The sequence below is a fragment of the Oncorhynchus masou genome, chromosome 18 (genome assembly GCF_036934945.1).
Source record: "Oncorhynchus masou masou isolate Uvic2021 chromosome 18, UVic_Omas_1.1, whole genome shotgun sequence".
Lineage (NCBI taxonomy): Eukaryota > Metazoa > Chordata > Actinopteri > Salmoniformes > Salmonidae > Oncorhynchus > Oncorhynchus masou.
The window spans coordinates 75,442,224-75,466,508 of record NC_088229.1 but is presented as its reverse complement, the minus strand read 5'-3'; the positions used below and the strand labels follow the sequence as shown (position 1 = coordinate 75,466,508).

The 24,285-nt window shown below is 48.2% G+C and overlaps 1 protein-coding gene across 2 annotated transcripts in view; it reads left to right on the top strand.

The window, feature by feature from the left end:
* The window catches only part of tasp1 (taspase, threonine aspartase, 1), a 97,324-nt gene that overhangs the window by 4,169 nt on the left and 68,870 nt on the right, over positions 1–24,285 (top strand). Inside the window, exons 4-8 of one of the 2 annotated variants that reach the window (XM_064924483.1) lie at positions 1,196–1,264; positions 5,116–5,236; positions 12,732–12,816; positions 13,121–13,200; positions 22,082–22,191. In XM_064924483.1, the coding sequence (XP_064780555.1) occupies positions 1,196–1,264; positions 5,116–5,236; positions 12,732–12,816; positions 13,121–13,200; positions 22,082–22,191 (465 nt within the window). Of the gene's footprint in view, positions 1–1,195; positions 1,265–1,376; positions 1,391–5,115; positions 5,237–12,731; positions 12,817–13,120; positions 13,201–22,081; positions 22,192–24,285 lie in introns of those variants that run through there. The other variant, XM_064924484.1, reaches the window with a different exon arrangement.

Below are 24,285 nucleotides of genomic sequence, written 5' to 3'. Positions count from 1 at the left end.
TCTCTCTGTCTCTGTGCCGTCTCTCTGTCTCGGTGCCGTCTCTCTGTCTCGGTGCCGTCTCTCTGTCTCGGTGCCGTCTCTCTGTCTCGGTGCCGTCTCTCTGTCTCGGTGCCGTCTCTCTGTCTCGGTGCCGTCTCTGTCTCTGTCCCGTCTCTGTCTCTGTCCCGTCTCTGTCCCGTCTCGGTGCCGTCTCTCTGTCTCTGTGCCGTCTCTCTGTCTCTGTGCCGTCTCTTTGTCTCTGTGCCGTCTCTCTGTCTCTGTGCCGTCTCTCTGTCTCTGTGCCGTCTCTGTGCCGTCTCTCTGTCTCTGTGCCGTCTCTCTGTCTCGGTGCCGTCTCTCTGTCTCGGTGCCGTCTCTCTGTCTCGGTGCCGTCTCTCTGTCTCGGTGCCGTCTCTCTGTCTCGGTGCCGTCTCTCTGTCTCTGTGCCGTCTCTCTGTCTCGGTGCCGTCTCTCTGTCTCTGTGCCGTCTCTGTGCCGTCTCTCTGTCTCTGTGCCGTCTCTCTGTCTCTGTGCCGTCTCTCTGTCTCTGTGCCGTCTCTCTGTCTCTGTGCCGTCTCTCTGTCTCGGTGCCGTCTCTGTCCCTTCTCTGTCTCTGTCCCGTCTCTGTCTCTGTCCCGTCTCTGTCCCGTCTCGGTGCCGTCTCTCTGTCTCTGTGCCGTCTCTCTGTCTCTGTGCCGTCTCTCTGTCTCTGTGCCGTCTCTCTGTCTCTGTGCCGTCTCTCTGTCTCGGTGCCGTCTCTCTGTCTCGGTGCCGTCTCTCTGTCTCGGTGCCGTCTCTCTGTCTCGGTGCCGTCTCTCTGTCTCGGTGCCGTCTCTCTGTCTCGGTGCCGTCTCTCTGTCTCGGTGCCGTCTCTCTGTCTCTGTGCCGTCTCTCTGTCTCTGTGCCGTCTCTCTCTGTAGTGTTGACTGATGCAGTAGGTAAATGCTGTCTCTGTAGTGTTGACTGATACAGTAGGTAAATGCTGTACTGTGAAATATGATCCCCATGATTTGTTGGTGTTCAATCAGCAAGGAGAGAGTTTGTATTGCTCTTACCCTGTTGCATCATGGGTCGTGTTCATTCGGGCATGCAACGGACAACAATGAGTAAGTCCAGGGAGACTCTCCCTGTTTCAGTCCCTTGTTCGTGTGTTGCGTGCTTCGTGAACACGGCGACTGTAAACTGTCCTACCTGTAACGTGACGTCTCTCTCGCAGGCTGTGGACAGACTGAAAGCTGGTGCTCTGGCAGTGGACGCTGTGACCGCAGCCCTTGTTGAGCTTGAGGTTAGTGTGTGTGTGTGTGACCACAGCCCTTGAGCTTGAGGGTAATGTGTGTGACCACAGCCCTTGTTGAGCTTGAGGGTTGTGCCTGTGTGTGTGTGTGTGACCACAGCCCTTGTTGAGCTTGAGGTTAGTGTGTGTGTGACCGCAGCCCTAGTTGAGGTTAGTGTGTGTGAGTGTGAGACCACAGCCCTAGTTTAGCTTGGAACCAGCTTGGAGATGATTTAAACATGTTCTATGACACATTAGGGCTGTGTGGGCCAGAGATGATTTAAACATGTTCTATGACACATTAGGGCTGTGTGGGCCAGAGATGATTTAAACGTGTTCTATGACACATTAGGGCTGTGTGGGCCAGAGATGATTTAAACGTGTTCTATGACACATTAGGGCTGTGTGGGCCAGAGATGATTTAAACGTGTTCTATGACACATTAGGGCTGTGTGGGCCAGAGATGATTTAAACGTGTTCTATGACACATTAGGGCTGTGTGGGCCAGAGATGATTTAAACGTGTTCTATGACACATTAGGGCTGTGTGGGCCAGAGATGATTTAAACGTGTTCTATGACACATTAGGGCTGTGTGGGCCAGAGATGATTTAAACGTGTTCTATGACACATTCGGGCTGTGTGGGCCAGAGATGATTTAAACGTGTTCTATGACACATTAGGGCTGTGTGGGCCAGAGATGATTTAAACGTGTTCTATGACACATTAGGGCTGTGTGGGCCAGAGATGATTTAAACGTGTTCTATGACACATTAGGGCTGTGTGGGCCAGAGATGATTTAAACGTGTTCTATGACACATTAGGGCTGTGTGGGCCAGAGATGATTTAAACGTGTTCTATGACACATTAGGGCTGTGTGGGCCAGAGATGATTTAAACGTGTTCTATGACACATTAGGGCTGTGTGGGCCAGAGATGATTTAAACGTGTTCTATGACACATTAGGGCTGTGTGGGCCAGAGATGATTTAAACGTGTTCTATGACACATTCGGGCTGTGTGGGCCAGAGATGATTTAAACGTGTTCTATGACACATTCGGGCTGTGTGGGCCAGAGATGATTTAAACGTGTTCTATGACACATTCGGGCTGTGTGGGCCAGAGATGATTTAAACGTGTTCTATGACACATTAGGGCTGTGTGGGCCAGAGATGATTTAAACGTGTTCTATGACACATTAGGGCTGTGTGGGCCAGAGAAGATTTAAACGTGTTCTATGACACATTAGGGCTGTGTGGGCCAGAGATGATTTAAACGTGTTCTATGACACATTAGGGCTGTGTGGGCCAGAGATGGTTTAAACGTGTTCTATGACACATTAGGGCTGTGTGGGCCAGAGATGGTTTAAACGTGTTCTATGACACATTAGGGCTGTGTGGGCCAGAGATGATTTAAACGTGTTCTATGACACATTAGGGCTGTGTGGGCCAGAGATGATTTAAACGTGTTCTATGACACATTAGGGCTGTGTGGGCCAGAGATGATTTAAACGTGTTCTATGACACATTAGGGCTGTGTGGGCCAGAGATGATTTAAACGTGTTCTATGACACATTAGGGCTGTGTGGGCCAGAGATGATTTAAACGTGTTCTATGACACATTAGGGCTGTGTGGGCCAGAGATGATTTAAACGTGTTCTATGACACATTAGGGCTGTGTGGGCCAGAGATGATTTAAACGTGTTCTATGACACATTAGGGCTGTGTGGGCCAGAGATGATTTAAACGTGTTCTATGACACATTAGGGCTGTGTGGGCCAGAGATGATTTCCACACGTTGTTACGCCTTATTCTCAAATGAGGAAATGTTTTTCTTTAATCAGTCTTTTTTTTGTAGGCCGTCATTGTAAATACGAATTTGTTCTAAACTGACTTGCCTAGTTAAATAAAATCTACACACAATAATGACACCCATATTGACAAAGCGAAAACAGGTTTTTAGAAATGTTTGCATATATATATATTTAAGGATATATATATTTAAGGATATCGTATCTACTTACGTTTTCAGACCCTTTGCTTTGAGACTCGAAATTGAGCTCAGGTGCATCCTGTTTCCATTGATCATCCTTGAGATGTTTCTACAACTTGATTGGAGTCCACCTGTGGTAAAATCTATTGATTGGACATGATTTGGAAAGGCACACACCTGTCTATATAAGGTCCCACAGTTGACAGTGCGTGTCAGAGCAAAAACCAAGACATGAGGAACAAGGAATTGTCCGTAGAGCCCAGAGACAGGATTGTGTTTTGTGTTTGTGATTGTGTTTTTTTATTTGTAATAAATTCACAAACATGTCTAGAGACCTGTTTTTTGCTGTGGTGTAATTGTGTGTGTAGGATACATTTAAAAAATATATATATATTTTAGATTTAGGCTGTTATGTAACAAAATGTGGAAAAAGTCAAGAGGTCTGATTACGTTCCTAATGTAAATGTAATTTCACAATTTTCACCATCATTTCATTAGATTTTTGTTGACTGTTTGAATTGCATTGTATTTGTACAACAAAGCTGATTTTAGGGAGAAAAAAATTGTCCATTAAAAAAAAAGTAAAGCCCAGCCCTATTGCACACTGAATCTGAATACAGACACAGCAACTGAATCCAACCACAGATGCCTTTTTAAAGCACTACACCACAGATGCCTTTTAAAGCACTACACCACAGATGCCTTTTAAAGCACTACACCACAGATGCCTTTTAAAGCACTACACCTGAATTCTAAAAACATACATATCACAGAGTGAGTATTTTAATGGATTGAATGGACTCTTAGGATCCTTACAAAGTGATGTGTGACATAAAATCTATGTTTAGATCACAGCTACTCCTACTGGGTGAAGGAAGGAGGCCCGTGAAGTTCCTTTCACTCATCTATATGAAAATGTATATAATAATAATATCTAAATGTCCTATTTCTTAATGTAAACTTGGCAAAGGAACGTCCCTTTTCCAGGACCCCGTCTTTCAAAGATAATTTGTAAAAAATCAAGTAACTTCACAGATCTTCATTGTAAAGGGTTTAAATACTGTTTCCCATGTTTGTTCAATGAACCAAAAACAATTAATGAACATGCACCTGTGGAACGGTCGTTAAGACACTAACAGCTTACAGATGGTAGGCAATTAAGGTCACAGATATGAAAACTTAGGACACTAAAGAGGCCTTTCTACTGACTCTGAAAAACACCAAAAGAAAGATGCCCAGGGTCCCTGCTCATCTGCATGAATGTGCCTTAGGCATGCTACAAGGAGGCATGAGGACTGCAGATGTGGCCAGGGCAATAAATTGCAATGTCCGTACTGTGAGACGCCTAAGACAGCGCTACAGGGAGACAGGACGGACAGCTGATCGTCCTCACAGTGGCAGACCACGTGTAACAGCACCTGCACAGGATCGGTACATCTGAATATCACACCTACGGAACAGGTTCAGGATGGCAACAACAATTGCCCCCAGAAATGTCCGGGAACTTGCAGGTGTCTTGGTGGAAGAGTGGGGTGACATCTCACAGCAAGAACTGGCAAATCTGGTGCAGTCCATGAGGAGGAGATGCACAACAGTACTTAATGCAGCTGGTGGCCACACCAGATACTGACTGTTACTTTTGATTTTGACCCCTCCCCCTTTGTTCAGGGACACACTATTCCATTTCTGTTAGTCACATGCCTGTGAAACTTGTTAAGTTTATGTCTCAGTTGTTGGATCTTGATATGTTCGTACAAATATTTACACATGTTCAGTTTGCTGAAAATAAATGCAGTTGACAGTGGGAGGACGTTTCTTTATTTCTGTGTCAAAATGTAATTTCATGATTCTTCTAAATGTTTTTGTCATCCACAGGATTCTCCATTCACCAACGCGGGAATGGGCTCTAACTTAAACCTGTCGGGAGAGATCGAGTGTGACGCCAGCATCATGGATGGGAAGTCTTTACGTTATGGAGCTGTAGGTGCTGTTAGTGGTGGGTTACTGACCAACTACTGATGCCTTAGTGTTTGTGTAACTAGCATCTATTTAAAACCCTGTCCCAGGGGGCAAAACTTCTAGAAAATATCTTCTATTCTGGTTGTAATGTTGTCAGATTGACGTTATTTCAACCAGCTCTGCCTGTTGGGATCTATGGTAGAACTTCAGCTATAAGCAACCCTGAACCAACCCTTCAGCTATAAGCAACCCTGAACCAACCCTTCAGCTATAAGCAACCCTGAACCAACCCTTCAGCTATCAGCAACCCTGAACCAACCCTTCAGCTAAAAGCAACCCTGAACCAACCATTCAGCTATCAGCAACCCTGAACCAACCCTTCAGCTAAAAGCAACCCTGAACCAACCCTTCAGCTATAAGCAACCCTGAACCAACCCTTCAGCTAAAAGCAACCCTGAACCAACCCTTCAGCTATCAGCAACCCTGAACCAACCCTTCAGCTAAAAGCAACCCTGAACCAACCCTTCAGCTAAAAGCAACCCTGAACCAACCCTTCAGCTATAAGCAACCCTGAACCAACCCTTCAGCTATAAGCAACCCTGAACCAACCCTTCAGCTATAAGCAACCCTGAACCAACCCTTCAGCTTTGTGGAGTGTATTCCTCGATAGCTGGTTCTACATCTACATCCAACCCCTTTTAAAAGAGTGACGATGTTATTGGCTTCAGCCACCCTCGTAACCAGTCCTGCACTGTGTTCACCATTAACATTTCAGCAGTCTGCCCTGCGCCAAAAAGTTATTGTTTTTATAAGGCCTCCAGCAAAGGCAGATCTCCTGAGTATAGACTTGACAATGTTCTGAGAACAACCACACACACTAGAGGCGAACGTCAGCGGGCATTTCGACATTGAGGTAAAACAACAAAAAAAGACACAGCCGTCGTTTTTCATTCCCCTGCGTGCTGTAACAGTCAGCCATTTTTTATTTAAATTAGTACATGACAAATGAAAGGTTCTTGGCTCCGATTGGACCTGTTCTGTTTTGTTCCAAGTCCATATTATGGCAAGAACAGCTCAAATAAGCAATGAGAAATGACAGTCCATCTTTACTTAAAGACATGAAGATCGGTCAATTTCAAGAACTTTTAAAGTTTCTTCAAGTGCAGTTGCAAAAACCAAGAGCTATGATGAAACTGGCTCTCATGAGGACCACCACAGGAAAGGAAGACCCAGAGTTACCTCTGCTGCAGAGGATAAGTTCATTAGAGTTACCAGCCAATTACAGCCCAAATAAATGCTTCACAGAGTTCAAGTAACAGACACATCTCAACATCAACTGTTCAGAGGAGACTCCGTGAATCAGGCCTTCATGGTCGAATTGCTGCAAAGAACACTACTAAAGAACACCAATAAGAAGAAGAGACTTGCTGGGGCCAAGAAACACGAGCAATGGACATTAGACCGGTGGAAATCTGTCCTTTGGTCAGATGAGTCTAAATTTGAGATTTTTTTGGTTTCAACCGCCGTGGCTTTGTGAGATGCAGAGTAGGTGAACGAATGATCTCTTCCCAACGTGAAGCATGGAGGAGGAGGTGTTATGGTGTGGCGGTGCTTTGCTGGTGACACTGTCAGTGATTTATTTAGAATTCAAGGCACACTTAACCAGCATGTCTACCACAGCATTCTGCAGTGACACGCCATCCCATCTGGTTTGCGCTTAGTGGGTCTATCAACAGGACAATGACCCCAACACACTTCCAGGCTATTTAAGGGCTAATTGACCAAGAAGGAGAGTGATGAGTGCTGCATCAGATGACTTGGCCTCCACAATCACTCAACCTCAACCCAATTGAAATGGTTTGGGATGAGTTGGACCACGGAGTGAAAGAAAAGCAGCCAACAAGTGCTCAGCATATGTGGGAACTCCTTCAAGACTGTTGGGAAAGCATTCCAGGTGAAGCTGGTTGAGAGCATGCCAAGAGTGTGCAAAGCTGTCATCAAGGCAAAGGGTGGCTACTGTGAATAATCTCAAATCTCAAATATAATTTGATTTTAACACTTTTTTTTGGTTACTACATGATTCCATGTGCTATTTAATAGTTTTGATGTCTTCACTATTATTCTACAATGTAGAAAATAGTAAAAAATAAAGAAAAACCTGTGAATTAGTAGGTGTAGCCAAACTTTTGACTCGTATTGTATATTCATTATTTTTGTACTTTTTTGTGTCTGGTGGATCTATATGTACCATGTCATTGGAGACATGGCCCAATGTAACCCCAGAACATGGCCTGGTGGATCTATATGTACCATGGAGACAGGGCCCAATGTAACCCCAGAACATGGCCTGGTGGATCTATATGTACCATGGAGACAGGGCCCAATGTAACCCCAGAACATGGCCTGGTGGATCTATATGTACCATGGAGACAGGGCCCAATGTAACCCCAGAACATGGCCTGGTGGATCTATATGTACCATGGAGACAGGGCCCTATGTAACCCCAGAACATGGCCTGGTGGATCTATATGTACCATGGAGACAGGGCCCTATGTAACCCCAGAACATGGCCTGGTGGATCTATATGTACCATGTCATTGGAGACAGGGCCCTATGTAACCACAGAACATGGCCTGGTGGATCTATATGTACCGTAGAGACAGGGCCCAATGTAACCCCAGAACATGGCCTGGTGGATCTATATGTACCATGTCATTGGAGACAGGGCCCTATGTAACCCCAGAACATGGCCTGGTGGATCTATATGTACCATGTCATTGGAGACAGGGCCCTATGTAATCACAGAACATGGCCTGGTGGATCTATATGTACCGTAGAGACAGGGCCCAATGTAACCCCAGAACATGGCCTGGTGGATCTATATGTACCATGGAGACAGGGCCCAATGTAACCACAGAACATGGCCTGGTGGATCTATATGTACCATGTCATTGGAGACAGGGCCCTATGTAACCCCAGAACATGGCCTGGTGGATCTATATGTACCATGGAGACAGGGCCCAATGTAACCCTAGAACATGGCCTGGTGGATCTATATGTACCATGGAGACATGGCCCAATGTAACCCCAGAACATGGCCTGGTGGATCTATATGTACCATGTCATTGGAGACAGGGCCCAATGTAACCACAGAACATGGCCTGGTGGATCTATATGTATCATGTCATTGGAGACAGGGCCCTATGTAACCCCAGAACATGGCCTGGATGATCTATATGTACCATTTCATTGGAGACAGGGCCCAATGTAACCACATAACATGGCCTGGTGGATCTATATGTACCATTTCATTGGAGACAGGGCCCAATGTAACCACATAACATGGCCTGGTGGATCTATATGTACCATGGAGACAGGGCCCTATGTAACCACAGGACATGGCCTGGTGGATCTATATGTACCATGGAGACAGGGCCCAATGTAACCCCAGAACATGGCCTGGTGGATCTATATGTACCATGGAGACAGGGCCCTATGTAACCACAGAACATGGCCTGGTGGATCTATATGTACCATGGAGACAGGGCCCTATGTAACCCCAGAACATGGCCTGGTGGATCTATATGTACCATGGAGACAGGGCCCTATGTAACCACAGAACATGGCCTGGTGGATCTATATGTACCATGGAGGCAGGGCCCAATGTAACCCCAGAACATGGCCTGGTGGATCTATATGTATCATGTCATTGGAGACCGGGCCCAATGTAACCACAGAACATGGCCTGGTGGATCTATATGTACCATGGAGACAGGGCCCTATGTAACCACAGAACATGGCCTGGTGGATCTATATGTACCATGGAGACAGGGCCCTATGTAACCCCAGAACATGGCCTGGTGGATCTATATGTACCATGGAGACAGGGCCCTATGTAACCCCAGAACATGGCCTGGTGGATCTATATGTACCATGGAGACAGGGCCCTATGTAACCACAGAACATGGCCTGGTGGATCTATATGTACCATGGAGACAGGGCCCTATGTAACCCCAGAACATGGCCTGGTGGATCTATATGTACCATGGAGACAGGGCCCAATGTAACCCCAGAACATGGCCTGGTGGATCTATATGTATCATGTCATTGGAGACAGGGCCCAATGTAACCACAGAACATGGCCTGGTGGATCTATATGTACCATGGAGACAGGGCCCTATGTAACCCCAGAACATGGCCTGGTGGATCTATATGTACCATGGAGACAGGGCCCAATGTAACCCCAGAACATGGCCTGGTGGATCTATATGTATCATGTCATTGGAGACAGGGCCCAATGTAACCACAGAACATGGCCTGGTGGATCTATATGTACCATGGAGACAGGGCCCTATGTAACCCCAGAACATGGCCTGGTGGATCTATATGTACCATGGAGACAGGGCCCTATGTAACCACATAACATGGCCTGGTGGATCTATATGTACCATGGAGACAGGGCCCTATGTAACCACAGGACATGGCCTGGTGGATCTATATGTACCATGGAGACAGGGCCCTATGTAACCACAGAACATGGCCTGGTGGATCTATATGTACCATGGAGACAGGGCCCTATGTAACCCCAGAACATGGCCTGGTGGATCTATATGTACCATGGAGACAGGGCCCTATGTAACCACAGAACATGGCCTGGTGGATCTATATGTACCATGGAGACAGGGCCCTATGTAACCACAGAACATGGCCTGGTGGATCTATATGTATCATGTCATTGGAGACAGGGCCCTATGTAACCACAGGACATGGCCTGGTGGATCTATATGTACCGTGGAGACAGGGCCCAATGTAACCCCAGAACATGGCCTGGTGGATCTATATGTACCATGTCATTGGAGACAGGGCCCTATGTAATCACAGAACATGGCCTGGTGGATCTATATGTACCGTAGATACAGGGCCCAATGTAACCCCAGAACATGGCCTGGTGGATCTATATGTACCATGGAGACAGGGCCCAATGTAACCACAGAACATGGCCTGGTGGATCTATATGTACCATGTCATTGGAGACAGGGCCCTATGTAACCACAGAACATGGCCTGGTGGATCTATATGTACCATGGAGACAGGGCCCTATGTAACCACAGAACATGGCCTGGTGGATCTATATGTACCATGGAGACAGGGCCCAATGTAACCCCAGAACATGGCCTGGATGATCTATATGTACCATTTCATTGGAGACAGGGCCCAATGTAACCACATAACATGGCCTGGTGGATCTATATGTACCATTTCATTGGAGACAGGGCCCAATGTAACCACATAACATGGCCTGGGGGATCTATATGTACCATGGAGACAGGGCCCTATGTAACCACAGGACATGGCCTGGTGGATCTATATGTACCATGGAGACAGGGCCCAATGTAACCCCAGAACATGGCCTGGTGGATCTATATGTACCATGGAGACAGGGCCCTATGTAACCACAGAACATGGCCTGGTGGATCTATATGTACCATGGAGACAGGGCCCTATGTAACCCCAGAACATGGCCTGGTGGATCTATATGTACCATGGAGACAGGGCCCTATGTAACCACAGAACATGGCCTGGTGGATCTATATGTACCATGGAGACAGGGCCCAATGTAACCCCAGAACATGGCCTGGTGGATCTATATGTATCATGTCATTGGAGACAGGGCCCAATGTAACCACAGAACATGGCCTGGTGGATCTATATGTACCATGGATACAGGGCCCTATGTAACCACAGAACATGGCCTGGTGGATCTATATGTACCATGGATACAGGGCCCTATGTAACCCCAGAACATGGCCTGGTGGATCTATATGTACCATGGAGACCGGGCCCTATGTAACCACAGAACATGGCCTGGTGGATCTATATGTACCGTGGAGACAGGGCCCTATGTAACCACAGAACATGGCCTGGTGGATCTATATGTATCATGTCATTGGAGACAGGGCCCTATGTAACCACAGGACATGGCCTGGTGGATCTATATGTACCGTGGAGACAGGGCCCAATGTAACCCCAGAACATGGCCTGGTGGATCTATATGTACCATGTCATTGGAGACAGGGCCCTATGTAATCACAGAACATGGCCTGGTGGATCTATATGTACCGTAGAGACAGGGCCCAATGTAACCCCAGAACATGGCCTGGTGGATCTATATGTACCATGGAGACAGGGCCCAATGTAACCACAGAACATGGCCTGGTGGATCTATATGTACCATGTCATTGGAGACAGGGCCCTATGTAACCACAGAACATGGCCTGGTGGATCTATATGTACCATGGAGACAGGGCCCTATGTAACCCCAGAACATGGCCTGGTGGATCTATATGTATCATGGAGACAGGGCCCTATGTAACCACAGAACATGGCCTGGTGGATCTATATGTACCATGGAGACAGGGCCCATTGTAACCCCAGAACATGGCCTGGATGATCTATATGTACCATTTCATTGGAGACAGGGCCCAATGTAACCACATAACATGGCCTGGTGGATCTATATGTACCATTTCATTGGAGACAGGGCCCAATGTAACCACATAACATGGCCTGGTGGATCTATATGTACCATGGAGACAGGGCCCTATGTAACCACAGGACATGGCCTGGTGGATCTATATGTACCATGGAGACAGGGCCCAATGTAACCCCAGAACATGGCCTGGTGGATCTATATGTACCATGGAGACAGGGCCCTATGTAACCACAGGACATGGCCTGGTGGATCTATATGTACCATGGAGACAGGGCCCAATGTAACCCCAGAACATGGCCTGGTGGATCTATATGTACCATGGAGACAGGGCCCTATGTAACCACAGAACATGGCCTGGTGGATCTATATGTACCATGGAGACAGGGCCCTATGTAACCCCAGAACATGGCCTGGTGGATCTATATGTACCATGGAGACAGGGCCCTATGTAACCCCAGAACATGGCCTGGTGGATCTTTATGTACCATGGAGACAGGGCCCTATGTAACCCCAGAACACTGCCTAGTGGATCTATATGTACCATGGAGACAGGGTCATATGTAACCCCAGAACATGGCCTGGTGGATCTATATGTACCATTTCATTGGAGACAGGGCCCAATGTAACCACATAACATGGCCTGGTGGATCTATATGTACCATTTCATTGGAGACAGGGCCCAATGTAACCACAGAACATGGCCTGGTGGATCTATATGTACCATGGAGACAGGGCCCAATGTAACCCCAGAACACGGCCTGGTGGATCTATATGTACCATGGAGACAGGGCCCTATGTAACCCCAGAACACGGCCTGGTGGATCTATATGTATCATGTCATTGGAGACAGGGCCCTATGTTACCCCAGAACATGGCCTGGTGGATCTATATGTACCATGGAGAAAGGGCCCTATGTAACCCCAGAACATGGCCTGGTGGATCTATATGTACCATGGAGACAGGGCCCTATGTAACCCCAGAACACGGCCTGGTGGATCTATATGTACCATGATTCACAACCTTTCTGTTTCCTGTGCAGGTATAAACAACCCAGTGCTGGTGGCCAACAGGTTACTGAGTGAAGCCCAGAAAGGGAAACTGTCAGCCGGACGAATACCCCCCTGGTAAACATATCTTTAAAAACAAAAACACTATTTACTTGTCCAGTATTTTGTCTTACCTTTCACAGATTTTTTTTTTTGTGGAGCTGAATGTAACCCAGGAGGCTCTAACTATTTCTGTAACAATCACTGGCACGGCAGTAACACGCTACTAACTCACAAGGGATTAATGGTGAAAAGGATATCTGAAATGACTGAGAGAACATATTATCCAACTGGGGCAAGAGGTGTGATTTAACTGTGTGATCTCTGTGAAGAATGTTCCTTCACTGAAAGCATCGCTTGTTGTCCTTTTCTATCTCTTAAGCTTTCTAGTGGGTCGAGGGGCACATGACTGGGCTGTGAACCATGGGATACCTCCTTGTCCCTCAGAGAAGATGGCTACCAGTGAGTATCAGTCAATCATGTTTTCTAGCTGGGGGGGGGGGGTCTGTGTCCTATGAGAGTATATCAACATTGTTTTCCTAAGCTTTTGAGTGAACCTGACCGTGTGGTAGTGACCAGCCTGACCGCGTGGTAGTGACCAGCCTGACCGCGTGGTAGTGACCAGCCTGACCGCGCGGTAGTGACCAGTCTGACCGTGTGGTAATGACCAGTCTGACCTCGCGGTAGTGACCAGCCTGACCGTGTGGTAATGACCAGCCTGACCGTGTGGTAATGACCAGCCTGACCGTGTGGTAATGACCAGCCTGACCGTGTGGTAATGACCAGTCTGACCTCGCGGTAGTGACCAGTCTGACCGTGTGGTAGTGACCAGTCTGACCGTGTGGTAGTGACCAGCCTGACCGTGTGGTAGTGACCAGCCTGACCGCGTGGTAGTGACCAGTCTGACCGCGTGGTAGTGACCAGTCTGACCGCGTGGTAGTGACCAGTCTGACCGTGTGGTAGTGACCAGTCTGACCGTGTGGTAGTGACCAGTCTGACCGCGTGGTAGTGACCAGTCTGACCGCGTGGTAATGACCAGTCTGACCGCGTGGTAGTGACCAGTCTGACCGTGTGGTAGTGACCAGTCTGACCGTGTGGTAGTGACCAGTCTGGCCGTGTGGTAGTGACCAGTCTGACCGTGTGGTAGTGACCAGTCTGACCGCGTGGTAGTGACCAGTCTGACCGTGTGGTAGTGACCAGTCTGACCGTGTGGTAGTGACCAGCCTGACCGTGTGGTAGTGACCAGCCTGACCGTGTGGTAGTGACCAGCCTGACCGTGTGGTAGTGACCAGCCTGACCGTGTGGTAGTGACCAGCCTGACCGTGTGGTAGTGACCAGCCTGACCGTGTGGTAGTGACCAGCCTGACCTCGCGGTAGTGACCAGCCTGACCGCGTGGTAGTGACCAGTCTGACCGCGTGGTAGTGACCAGCCTGACCGTGTGGTAGTGACCAGCCTGACCGTGTGGTAGTGACCAGTCTGACCGCGTGGTAGTGACCAGTCTGACCGCGTGGTAGTGACCAGTCTGACCTCGCGGTAGTGACCAGCCTGACCGCGTGGTAGTGACCAGTCTGACCGCGTGGTAGTGACCAGCCTGACCGTGTGGTAGTGACCAGCCTGACCGTGTGGTAATGACCAGTCTGACCACGTGGTAGTGACCAGCCTGACCTCGTGGTAATGACCAGCCTGACCGTGTGGTAGTGACCAGTCTGACCACGTGGTAGTGACCAGCCTGACCTCGCGGTAGTGACCAGTCTGACCGTGTGGTAGTGACCAGTCTGACCGCGCGGTAGTGACCAGCCTGACCGCGCGGTAGTGACCAGTCTGACCGTGTGGTAATGACCAGCCTGACCGCGTGGTAATGACCAGCCTGACCGCGTGGTAATGACCAGTCTGACCGTGTGGTAATGACCAGCCTGACCACGTGGTAGTGACCAGCCTGACCGCGTGGTAGTGACCAGCCTGACCGTGTGGTAATGACCAGTCTGACCGCGTGGTAATGACCAGTCTGACCGCGTGGTAGTGACCAATAACTCTGAATAATCTCTCTTACTCTGCACCTTTGATTGTGTGAACTGTGAGTCAAACCTGGCATAAAAAAAATCACAAGAACAAATGTTCCTTTTATTCTCCAATATAAAGATGAAAAACATAAATCAAAAGGCCAACCAAGAGTTTTAGTGTGTTTTGAAGCGTGCCGCCATGTTAGTTGTAGTTTTAGAGTGTTTGAAGCGTGCCTCCATGTTAGTTGTAGTTTTAGTGTTTGAAGCGTGCCTCCATGTTATTTGTAGTTCTAGGGTGTTTGAAGCGTGCCTCCATGTTCGTTGTAGTTTTAGTGTGTTTTGAAGCGTGCCTCCATGTTCGTTGTAGTTTTAGGGTGTTTGAAGCGTGCCTCCATGTTCGTTGTAGTTTTAGGGTGTTTGAAGCGTGCCTCCATGTTAGTTGTAGTTTTAGGGTGTTTGAAGCGTGCCTCCATGTCAGTTGTAGTTCTAGGGTGTTTGAAGCGTGCCTCCATGTTAGTTGTAGTTTTAGGGTGTTTGCACGCGAAAGCTCTGATGCATTTCAGAGTGATGTGTTTTCAACATTAACAGGCCAATCCTTAGTTCCATAGTTGAGATCAATGTATTTACCTTACTGGAGAACGCGTGCGCGCACACACACACACACACACACACACGCACACCTCTTGAACTTTTGGACAATAGACTAGATGCTGATTGGTGGTCTCACCCAATAATACACCCGTATTGCATTGCTTGAAAAAGAACAGTTTAGAAAGAGCTGGACGGATAACATTTTTATTTGACTGTGTTTTCTTAAGGGCTCTTGCCAGAGTATATTCTTGTCCTGGTCAAAAGTAGTTCACTACATAGGGAATAGGGTGCTGTTTGTGACAGCCTTGATGCCTGGTCATTTCAAGCCATTCTCTTTTACAGCATTGGTGAATAATTCAGAGGATATAATGAGTTTACACATCTGGTAGTGGTACTCCCTCGCTCGCGCTCCTCGCTCCTCGCTCCTCTCACTCTCTTTCCCTCTCTCTCTTTCCCCCCCACTCTCTCTCTCTCTGTCTCTCTCTCTCTGTGTGTCTCTCTCTCCCTCTCCCCCTCTTCCTCCCTCTTCCCCCCTCTTTCTCTCCCTCCCGCTCCCTCCCTCTCCCTCTGGTTGTCATTGGCTCCATGTTATTTTTACTAAGCCTGATTGCATTCCATTTAATTGTCTAAATTACTTAATTGCCCAGATTTGATTTCCTAGCTACTCTTTGATTAGATTTTTTTTATAAACTTATTTGATAGGTTGCCTCAATTTAGATTTTTGTTTGTTTTCTGGAAGTCATTAAACCTTAATAAGGATTTACTAACATATATCATTGGGAGTCTGGATACTGAGTTGACTGTTTATGGTCTCTCCCTGCCTCTAGATTAGAACCAGAATGATCTTTTGTCTCAAAGGTCGTTCTGTTATAGCAGACTGGGAGGTAAAGGGTCGTTCTGTTACAGCAGACTGGGAGGTAAAGGGTCGTTCTGTTATAGCAGACTGGGAGGTAAAGGGTCGTTCTGTTACAGCAGACTGGGAGGTAAAGGGTCATTCTGTTATAGCAGACTGGGAGGTAAAGGGTCGTTCTGTTGGGAGGTAAAGGGTCGTTCTGTTATAGCAGACTGGGAGGTAACGGGTCGTTCTTTTATAGCAGACTGGGAGGTAACGGGTCGTTCTTTTATAGCAGACTGGGAGGTAAAGGGTCGTTCTGTTATAGCAGACTGGGAGGTAAAGGGTCGTTCTGTTATAGCAGACTGGGAGGTAAAGGGTCATTCTGTTATAGCAGACTGGGAGGTAAAGGGTCGTTCTTTTACAGCAGACTGGGAGGTAAAGGGTCGTTCTGTTATAGCAGACTGGGAGGTAAAGGGTCGTTCTGTTATAGCAGACTGGGAGGTAAAGGGTCGTTCTTTTACAGCAGACTGGGAGGTAACGGGTCGTTCTGTTACAGCAGACTGGGTGGTAAAGGGTCGTTCTGTTATAGCAGACTGGGAGGTAAAGGGTCGTTCTGTTGGGAGGTAAAGGGTTGTTCTGTTACAGCAGACTGGGAGGTAAAGGGTCGTTCTTTTACAGCAGACTGGGAGGTAAAGGGTCGTTCTGTTGGGACGTAACGGTTGTTCTGTTATAGCAGACTGGGAGGTAAAGGGTCGTTCTGTTACAGCAGACTGGGAGGTAAAGGGTCGTTCTGTTACAGCAGACTGGGAGGTAAAGGGTCGTTCTGTTACAGCAGACTGGGAGGTAAAGGGTCGTTCTGTTACAGCAGACTGGGAGGTAAAGGGTCGTTCTGTTATAGCAGACTGGGAGGTAAAGGGTCGTTCTGTTACAGCAGACTGGGAGGTAAAGGGTCGTTCTGTTACAGCAGACTGGGAGGTAAAGGGTTGTTCTGTTATAGCAGACTGGGAGGTAAAGGGTCGTTCTGTTATAGCAGACTGGGAGGTAAAGGGTCGTTCTGTTACAGCAGACTGGGAGGTAAAGGGTCGTTCTGTTGGGAGGTAAAGGGTCGTTCTGTTGGGAGGTAAAGGGTCGTTCTGTTGGGAGGTAAAGGGTCGTTCTGTTGGGAGGTAAAGGGTCGTTCTGTTACGGCAGACTGGGAGGTAAAGGGTCGTTCTGTTACGGCAGACTGGGAGGTAAAGGGTCGTTCTGTTATAGCAGACTGGGAGGTAAAGGGTCGTTCTGTTATGGCAGACTGGGAGGTAAAGGGTCGTTCTGTTATAGCAGACTGGGAGGTAAAGGGTCGTTCTGTTATGGCAGACTGGGAGGTAAAGGGTCGTTCTGTTATAGCAGACTGGGAGGTAAAGGGTCGTTCTGTTATGGCAGACTGGGAGGTAAAGGGTCGTTCTGTTATAGCAGACTGGGAGGTAAAGGGTCGTTCTGTTATGGCAGACTGGGAGGTAAAGGGTCGTTCTGTTATAGCAGACTGGGAGGTAAAGGGTCGTTCTGTTATGGCAGACTGGGAGGTAAAGGGTCGTTCTGTTATAGCAGACTGGGAGGTAAAGGGTCGTTCTGTTATAGCAGACTGGGAGGTAAAGGGTCGTTCTGTTATAGCAGACTGGGAGGTAAAGGGTCGTTCTGTTACAGCAGACTGGGAGGTAAAGGGTCGTTCTGTTACAGCAGACTGGGAGGTAAAGGGTCGTTCTGTTATAGCAGACTGGGAGGTAAAGGGTCGTTCTGTTATAGCAGACTGGGAGGTAAAGGGTCGTTCTGTTATAGCAGACTGGGAGGTAAAGGGTCGTTCTGTTATAGCAGACTGGGAGGTAAAGGGTCATTCTGTTATAGCAGACTGGGAGGTAAAGGGTCGTTCTGTTGGGAGGTAAAGGGTTGTTCTGTTATAGCAGACTGGGAGGTAAAGGGTCGTTCTTTTACAGCAGACTGGGAGGTAAAGGGTCGTTCTTTTACAGCAGACTGGGAGGTAACGGGTCGTTCTGTTACAGCAGACTGGGAGGTAAAGGGTCGTTCTGTTATAGCAGACTGGGAGGTAAAGGGTCGTTCTGTTATAGCAGACTGGGAGGTAAAGGGTCGTTCTGTTATAGCAGACTGGGAGGTAAAGGGTCGTTCTGTTATAGCAGACTGGGAGGTAAAGGGTCGTTCTGTTATAGCAGACTGGGAGGTAAAGGGTCGTTCTGTTATAGCAGACTGGGAGGTAAAGGGTCGTTCTGTTGGGACGTAACGGTCGTTCTGTTATAGCAGACTGGGAGGTAAAGGGTCGTTCTGTTATAGCAGACTGGGAGGTAAAGGGTCGTTCTGTTATAGCAGACTGGGAGGTAAAGGGTCGTTCTGTTATAGCAGACTGGGAGGTAAAGGGTCGTTCTGTTATAGCAGACTGGGAGGTAAAGGGTCGTTCTGTTGGGAGGTAAAGGGTTGTTCTGTTATAGCAGACTGGGAGGTAAAGGGTCGTTCTTTTACAGCAGACTGGGAGGTAAAGGGTCGTTCTTTTACAGCAGACTGGGAGGTAACGGGTCGTTCTGTTACAGCAGACTGGGAGGTAAAGGGTCGTTCTGTTATAGCAGACTGGGAGGTAAAGGGTCGTTCTGTTATAGCAGACTGGGAGGTAAAGGGTCGTTCTGTTATAGCAGACTGGGAGGTAAAGGGTCGTTCTGTTATAGCAGACTGGGAGGTAAAGGGTCGTTCTGTTACAGCAGACTGGGAGGTAAAGGGTCGTTCTGTTATAGCAGACTGGGAGGTAAAGGGTCGTTCTGTTATAGCAGACTGGGAGGTAAAGGGTCGTTCTGTTGGGAGGTAAAGGGTTGTTCTGTTATAGCAGACTGGGAGGTAAAGGGTCGTTCTGTTATAGCAGACTGGGAGGTAAAGGGTCGTTCTGTTACAGCAGACTGGGAGGTAAAGGGTCGTTCTGTTACAGCAGACTGGGAGGTAAAGGGTCGTTCTGTTATAGCAGACTGGGAGGTAAAGGGTCGTTCTGTTATAGCAGACTGGGAGGTAAAGGGTCGTTCTGTTACAGCAGACTGGGAGGGAAAGGGGCGTTCTGTTGGGAGGTAAAGGGTAGTTCTGTTGGGAGGTAAAGGGTTGTTCTGTTGGGAGGTAAAGGGTCGTTCTGTTATAGCAGACTGGGAGGTAAAGGGTCGTTCTGTTATAGCAGACTGGGAGGTAACGGGTCGTTCTGTTACAGCAGACTGGGAGGTAACGGGTCGTTCTGTTGAGAGGTAACGGGTCGTTCTGTTGGGAGGTAAAGGGTCGTTCTGTTGGGAGGTAAAGGGTCGTTCTGTTGGGAGGTAAAGGGTCGTTCTGTTATAGCAGACTGGGAGGTAAAGGGTTGTTCTGTTATAGCAGACTGGGAGGTAAAGGGTTGTTCTGTTGGGAGGTAAAGGGTCGTTCTGTTATAGCAGACTGGGAGGTAAAGGGTTGTTCTGTTGGGAGGTAAAGGGTTGTTCTGTTGGGAGGTAAAGGGGTGTTCTGTTGGGAGGTAAAGGGTCGTTCTGTTGGGAGGTAAAGGGTCGTTCTGTTGGGAGGTAAAGGATCGTTCTGTTATAGCAGACTGGGAGGTAAAGGGTCGTTCTGTTGGGAGGTAAAGGGTCGTTCTGTTATAGCAGACTGGGAGGTAAAGGGTCGTTCTGTTATAGCAGACTGGATCGTAAAACTAACAGCCTACACAAATACAGTAGAGAAGGTTAAAGAGTCAAGTTGAAGACACTCTTTTTTTTCAAACTGGAAATGTGCATAATTTCAACTCCACTTCATGACCAAAACAATGTGGACACCTGCTCATCAAACATCTCATTCCAAAATCATCCACCCACCTGACAGGTGTGGTATTTCAAGACGCTGACAGCATGATCATTACACAGGTGCACCTTGTGCTGGGGATCAATAAAAGGCCACTCTAAAATGTGAAGTTTTGTCACGCAACACAATGCCACAGATGTCTCAAGTTTTGAGGGAGCGTGCAATTGGCATGCAGCAATGTTCACCAGAGCTGTTGCCAGATAATTTAATATTAATTTCTCTACCGTAAACTGCATTCAACGTCGTTTTACAGAATTTGGCAGTACGTCCAACCGGCCTCATAACCACAGACCTTGTGTTACGCCAGCCCAGGACCTCCACATCCATCTTGTTCACCTGTCCTCCATGGCTGTTCACCTGTCCTCCATGGCTGGTCACCTGTCCTCCATGGCTGGTCACCTGTCCTCCATGGCTGGTCACCTGTCCTCCATGGCTGTTCACCTGTCCTCCATGGCTGTTCACCTGTCCTCCAAGGCTGTTCACCTGTCCTCCATGGCTGTTCACCTGTCCTCCATGGCTGTTCACCTGTCCTCCATGGCTGTTCACCAGTCCTCCATGGCTGTCACCTGTCCTCCATGGCTGTTCACCTGTCCTCCATGGCTGTTCACCAGTCCTCCATGGCTGTTCACCTGTCCTCCAAGGCTGTTCACCTGTCCTCCATGGCTGTTCACCTATCCTCCAAGGCTGTTCACCAGTCCTCCATGGCTGTTCACCAGTCCTCCATGGCTGTTCACCTGTCCTCCATGGCTGTTCACCTGTCCTCCAAGGCTGTTCACCTCTCCTCCATGTCTGTCCTCCATGGCTGTCCTCCATGGCTGTTCACCTGTCCTCCAAGGCTGTTCACCTGTCCTCCAAGGCTGTTCACCTGTCCTCCATGGCTGTTCACCAGTCCTCCATGGCTGTTCACCAGTCCTCCATGGCTGTTCACCAGTCCTCCATGGCTGTTCACCTGTCCTCCAAGGCTGTTCACCTGTCCTCCAAGGCTGTTCACCTGTCCTCCATGGCTGTCACCTGTCCCCCATGGCTGTCACCTGTCCTCCAAGGCTCACCCCACCCATGGCTGTTCACCTGTCCTCCATGCTCCACCCATGGCTGTTCACCTGTCCTCCATGGCTGTTCACCTGTCCTCCATGTCTGTTCACCTGCCCAGTCATGGGAAATCCATAGATTAGGGCCTAATTTATTTCAATTGACCGATTTTCCTGAAATGGTCTGTAACTCAGCAAAATCTTTGAAATTGTTGAATGTTGTGTAAATATTTTGGTTCAGTATTTTAGATTAGGAATATAACCCTTGCCATTAGGGGGCGTATGTATTCTGTTGTCTGACCCACCACCATCAGACCCAGACAAGACCACCATGTGCTCTGTGTTACCTTCCCTGTACAGTATTTGAGTTGTTCTGTGTTGCCTTCCCTCTACAGTATATGAGCTATGTGCTCTGTGTTGCCTTCCCTCTACAGTATATGAGCTATGAGCTCTGTGTTACCTTCCCTCTACAGTATATGAGCTATGGGCTCTGTGTTACCTTCCCTCTACAGTATATGAGCTATGGGCTCTGTGTTACCTTCCCTCTACAGTATATGAGCTCTGTGTTACCTTCCCTCTACAGTATATGAGCTCTGTGTTACCTTCCCTTTACAGTATATGAGCTCTGTGTTACCTTCCCTCTACAGTATATGAGCTATGTGCTCTGTGTTACCTTCCCTCTACAGTAATGAGCTCTGTGTTCTGTGTTGCCTTCCCTCTACAGTATATGAGCTCTGTGTTCTGTGTTACCTTCCCTCTACAGTATATGAGCTATGTGCTCTGTGTTACCTTCCCTCTACAGTATATGAGCTATGTGCTCCGTGTTACCTTCCCTCTACAGTATATGAGCTATGTGCTCTGTGTTACCTTCCCTCTACAGTATATGAGCTCTGTGTTACCTTCCCTCTACAGTATATGAGCTATGTGTTACCTTCCCTCTACAGTATATGAGCTATGTGCTCTGTGTTACCTTCCCTCTACAATATATGAGCTCTGTGTTACCTTCCCTCTACAGTATATGAGCTCTGTGTTCTGTGTTGTCCAGAGTTCAGTCTATCTGCCTACAAGAGGAACAAGCACAAGATGGAGCTGGCAGAGAAGGTGGATACGGGGTTCAATCATCACAGTAAGAAGAGACGACAAGCAAGTGAAACCGTGAGTAGCTCCCTCCTACACCCCACTTCAAATCAAACACATTTACCCCCACAGTGATGTCCTACACATTTACCCCTCAGTGATGTCCTCCACTCTACACATTTACCCCCACAGTGATGTCCTCCACTCTACACATTTACCCCCGCAGTGATGTCCTCCACTCTACACATTTACCCCCGCAGTGATGTCCTCCACTCTACACATTTACCCCCGCAGTGATGTCCTCCACTCTACACATTTACCCCCACAGTGATGTCCTCCACATTTACCCCCACAGTGATGTCCTCCACTCTACACATTTACCCCTCAGTGATGTCCTCCACTCTACACATTTACCCCCACAGTGATGTCCTCCACTACACATTTACCCCCACAGTGATTTACCCCCACAGTGATGTCCTCCACTCTACACATTTACCCCCACAGTGATGTCCTCCACTCTACACATTTACCCCCACAGTGATGTCCTCCACTCTACACATTTACCCCCACAGTGATGTCCTCTACACATTTACCCCCACAGTGATGTCCTCACATTTACCCCCACAGTGATGTCCTCCACATTTACACCCACAGTGATGTCCTCCACTCTACACATTTACCCCCACAGTGATGTCCTCCACTCTACACATTTACCCCCACAGTGATGTCCTCCACTCTACACATTTACCCCCACAGTGATGTCCTCCACTCTACACATTTACCCCCACAGTGATGTCCTCCACATTTACCCCCACAGTGATGTCCTCCACTCTACACATTTACACCCACAGTGATGTCCTCCACTCTACACATTTACCCCCACAGTGATGTCCTCCACATTTACCCCCGCAGTGATGTCCTCCACTCTACACATTTACCCCCACAGTGATGTCCTCCACTCTACACATTTACCCCCACAGTGATGTCCTCCACTCTACACATTTACCCCCACAGTGATGTCCTCCACTCTACACATTTACCCCCACAGTGATGTCCTCCACTCTACACATTTACCCCCACAGTGATGTCCTCCACTCTACACATTTACCCCCACAGTGATGTCCTCCACTCTACACATTTACCCCCACAGTGATGTCCTCCACTCTACACATTTACCCCCACAGTGATGTCCTCCACATTTACCCCACAGTGATGTCCTCCACATTTACCCCCACAGTGATGTCCTCCACTCTACACATTTACCCCTCAGTGATGTCCTCCACATTTACCCCACAGTGATGTCCTCCACATTTACCCCCACAGTGATGTCCTCCACTCTACACATTTACCCCCACAGTGATGTCCTCCACATTTACCCCACAGTGATGTCCTCCACATTTACCCCCACAGTGATGTCCTCCACTCTACACATTTACCCCCCCAGTGATGTCCTCCACATTTACCCCACAGTGATGTCCTCCACATTTACCCCCACAGTGATGTCCTCCACATTTACCCCCACAGTGATGTCCTCCACTCTACACATTTACCCCCACAGTGATGTCCTCCACTCTACACATTTACCCCCACAGTGATGTCCTCCACTCTACACATTTACCCCTCAGTGATGTCCTCCACATTTACCCCCACAGTGATGTCCTCCACTCTACACATTTACCCCCACAGTGATGTCCTCCACTCTACACATTTACCCCCACAGTGATGTCCTCCACTCTACACATTTACCCCTCAGTGATGTCCTCCACATTTACCCCCACAGTGATGTCCTCCACATTTACCCCACAGTGATGTCCTCCACATTTACCCCCACAGTGATGTCCTCCACTCTACACATTTACCCCTCAGTGATGTCCTCCACATTTACCCCACAGTGATGTCCTCCACATTTACCCCCACAGTGATGTCCTCCACTCTACACATTTACCCCCACAGTGATGTCCTCCACATTTACCCCACAGTGATGTCCTCCACATTTACCCCCACAGTGATGTCCTCCACATTTACCCCCACAGTGATGTCCTCCACTCTACACATTTACCCCCCCAGTGATGTCCTCCACATTTACCCCACAGTGATGTCCTCCACATTTACCCCCACAGTGATGTCCTCCACATTTACCCCCACAGTGATGTCCTCCACTCTACACATTTA